The 3,379-nt window shown below is 38.1% G+C and overlaps 1 protein-coding gene across 1 annotated transcript; it reads left to right on the top strand.

Annotated features, from left to right (window-relative positions):
* Positions 1-236: 236 nt before the first annotated feature.
* Positions 237-3,379, top strand: LOC140247281 (uncharacterized). Its single transcript, XM_072326772.1, has 5 exons — positions 237-273; positions 636-845; positions 1,250-1,335; positions 2,676-3,281; positions 3,362-3,379. Exons 1-5 carry the CDS (start codon positions 237-239, stop codon positions 3,377-3,379), a joined length of 957 nt encoding a protein of 318 aa, XP_072182873.1.

Raw genomic sequence — 3,379 nt, 5'->3', positions numbered from 1 at the left:
GATAGTTTTGAATAGTCACTGACTTGTATACAAGAGGAATGTTTGTGTAATTAAAGTTGAAGGATCTAGCAAGCATCTGAGTCCTTTCAAAAGGGGACAGCCTGGTTGAATTTACTATTCAAGATCTGATGTAAGTAAAGGATTTGCCTTAGAACAAAGAAGCAAACAAAAACAGACCAAATAATTCTTTTAAAATGCATTTTTATTTGCAGAAGCCACAGAAGCGTAAGTTGAGGATGTTAATGAATGTTCTCCAAAAGTTCAGGAATGTTGGTAAGTTATTTGGATATATAATACAATGACATACAAAAGTGAACTTGCTAAGTAATTTCATTTGGGTTTTTGCTGTTGTTGTTGTTTTCACTTGGCTGTAATAATTGAGGAAAGTAGTGTTATAAGAACAGAACAGATGGTCATTTCAGAGTAAAACAAGTAAGATAATGAAAATGACGATACCGAGTCCACTCCTAAGCCTTTGTGTCTGATGTGTCCTTTCCCCGTCCTGCCCTTACCTGGCTTCTTTTCCATACAGTCCCAGATGACTACTTTCCTGTGTTTTAAATGGGTAAAATGCCTGTTGCTATTTATATAACCCATTTGATTCATATTCCTCTTTCCTTTTCTCATGCATTAAGGAGGTGGTGATTATTCTAGAACTGAAAACCCTAAGTCACAGAAGAAAAGCCTCAAACAAAAAGAACCAACATGTGCAAATCTGAACAGAGGACAATGCAAAGATTTGTTGAAACAAGATGTCTCAAATTCAAGCAAGCTTGCGGAAGTGGAAGTAGTGGAGGAAGATGAAGAAACTCAGTCTAATGACATAATGGAAGAGGAGCAGAGAGGTAAAATAGAACTTAAAGAAGAAGTTGATCAGAAATTGGGTTATCTTAGTAATGCTGAGAATGAAGGGGATGCCCAGTGTGGAGCTGGAAGCGTCTCCAGTGATTCTCAGAAAATACTTAAAAAAACTGAAGATTGAAGAGTCTGTTGATACTCCTGTGTCTTTTATAGATGTACGTTACGAAAGGTTGCAAGAGAACGTAAAAGACCTGTCTCCAACAAGAATGAATAATGAAGTATCTGTATTATAATATTATGTTCAAATTGTAAATCATACACTTGAGAGGCTGTGTTAGTTTGTGCTGTTTTCTCACAAATGCACAAAAAGTACAAAAGGATGTACTCTAGGTATAAATACTTTGTAATAAGTCATGTTCGTTATAAAGATGTAATTTTTTCACTGTAGGTGAGTGCTCAGAATCTATCATTCATGTGTCATCATCAGCGGAAAAAGAGATGGTCAAGGATGCCAGTGCAAACTATGGGAGGCAGGTATGTGAAACCAAATATTGCGAATTATAATCTGAATTGATAAACTGTATTACGAGTTAAAAGAAATCTTGGCAGTCAGGAAACGGCTCTGCAAAATGAGTCTTGCACATGAAGTTCGTATCACCTGATGTTAGATACTGTCTTCTTATGGTTGTATAAAATGCTTGCAGTTGTGATGGATACATACCATTGTCCAGGTCCATTTCCAGCTGGTTTGCTTAAACACTGACCACTGGTTTTCCTTGTGTGCAATTCTGAGAAACAGTGCAGTCATGTGATGGTTTTTTGTTTTTTCCCGTGCAAAATGCATACTCAGTTGGGAGCAAAATTTTATATCATGCGATTATTTCTTTGACAAAGCATGCCAGCTTTTCCTCTGCATGTGAGGAGGATCAAGTAAAGACCTGAAATATGGTCTGTCAGTGCTTTCTCTGCCCCTGCAGACAAATATATTCTTGTCTGATCAAGTTAGTAAGTGTTTGAAAATATTTTTTTTTTTGAAGGCCATTATGGAGGAATATAAGCTAGGCATCCTGTTTGTATTGGGCATACGGGACTGGGTAGGGATCTTCCGTGAGTGTCTGGAGTCTTCTGTAATACCTCAAGGGAAGTGGAGGAAGTAATATCCTTGCTCAGATGGGAGCACAAACCAAGGATACTGTTGCAGGGACTGTGAAGTCAGAGATAATGAGAAGGCTGGAGAGAGGAGCTGGTCAGTGGGCTTGAGGCATGGTACAGTTTTGATGGACGTCTCAGTTCTTGATTTTGGGCCAAGGGCAGGAATGAACAGGTTTTCCTAGTAAATATTGGTCTTGGGAGATTGGAATGGAATTTAATACTTCTGACTCTGGGGAGCATAAGTGATTGTAATGTAGCCAGTCCCTTGTGGTGGATAGTAAAAAAGCTTGTTATGATGACTCCCGCTATGTTAACTCAACTAGCAGGGGGTTTAAAGTGACAGTCAGTAGAAAGTAATGGAGTATGGGAAAATTTGGGCAGTTGTGTTTTACGTTGTTACCGATTGTTTTGTTGGTTTCTGTTTGTGGTGGTGGTGGTGTTTTTTTAAAGTAAAGTACTAAAACATAAACTGCTTGGTGATACCTTTTAGCCTGCCTGCTCTCTGTAGTTGGTAAAAGCAATGCTTGTGTTCGGAGAACTCCAGCTGAAGAAAAACTATTGTTTCTAAACTAGATCCTTCTATTTTGAGGAAAAAATAAATAAGGTATCTTTATTTTGTTGTTGTTGTTGTATGATGGGATGAGTTTGCAATGTCAATTATATGGCTTAACCGTCATTTCATTTTTCTTGGCAATTCTTCTGTCTTTACCTGCTTCCTTAAGGATAAATATGTTTTGGAAACAACCAACTTGATAGAAAATACAGCACATGAAAAGCAGACTGACAAAGCAGAAATTTCTCATCAGGAAGCCCTAGCAGAAAATGAGGAATCCCACAGTGCTGACAAGCAGTTAAATCTAAAGCCGTGGGAAGAGAGATACGAAAGGATGTGGGTTGAAGAAGAGAAAAGGGAGCTGAAAACAAATTTTAAAAGCGTTATGGCAGAGTTGAAGCAGCTGTTTGGTGAAATTAATGAATCTGAGGAAACTACATCCGTTGTGGCAGAAGTGTCAGGAGATGACTTCAAGGAAGAACTGAAGAGTTTTTGTGTTTCATCTAGTGTGACAGAGTCAAGTAATAAGTCAGAAAGTAAAAGTGAGTTTGGAGATGTGAAACTTAACGTAGACCTAAAAGAACCCAGTACAGAAATTGTTGTTCCGAGTCTCAGTGTCCTTCCGGATCACAAGAACTTAAGTGCAAATGTGGAAATTACTGAGAGAATACCAGATGAAGAAGGCTGCACTAATTACACAGATAATTCAGAAGTACATCTAGCAAGAGCAGAGGAAACGGAAGAAAATGAGAATGGGATCGGTAGGAACGTAGAGGTAAGTCCTGAATATTCCCTGAGACATTGTTTAAAAACAAATAGTTTGGATGACATCTCTAATATTCTTCCTCAAATAAGACCTATTTCCACAAATGA

The sequence above is a fragment of the Excalfactoria chinensis genome, chromosome 1, assembly GCF_039878825.1.
Source record: "Excalfactoria chinensis isolate bCotChi1 chromosome 1, bCotChi1.hap2, whole genome shotgun sequence".
Taxonomy (NCBI): Eukaryota; Metazoa; Chordata; class Aves; order Galliformes; family Phasianidae; genus Excalfactoria; species Excalfactoria chinensis.
The sequence above is the reverse complement of the archived record's forward strand: the minus strand, read 5'-3'. Positions and strand labels throughout refer to the sequence as shown.

Bases quoted from the DNA above. Each gene is read 5' to 3' on its own strand.
- LOC140247281 (XM_072326772.1), top strand. From the start codon at position 237: ATGTTAATGAATGTTCTCCAAAAGTTCAGGAATGTTG. The intron at 274-635 runs GTAAGTTATTTG...TCATGCATTAAG, and splicing joins CCAAAAGTTCAGGAATGTTG to GAGGTGGTGATTATTCTAGA. The intron at 1,336-2,675 runs GTATGTGAAACC...TGCTTCCTTAAG, and splicing joins GTGCAAACTATGGGAGGCAG to GATAAATATGTTTTGGAAAC.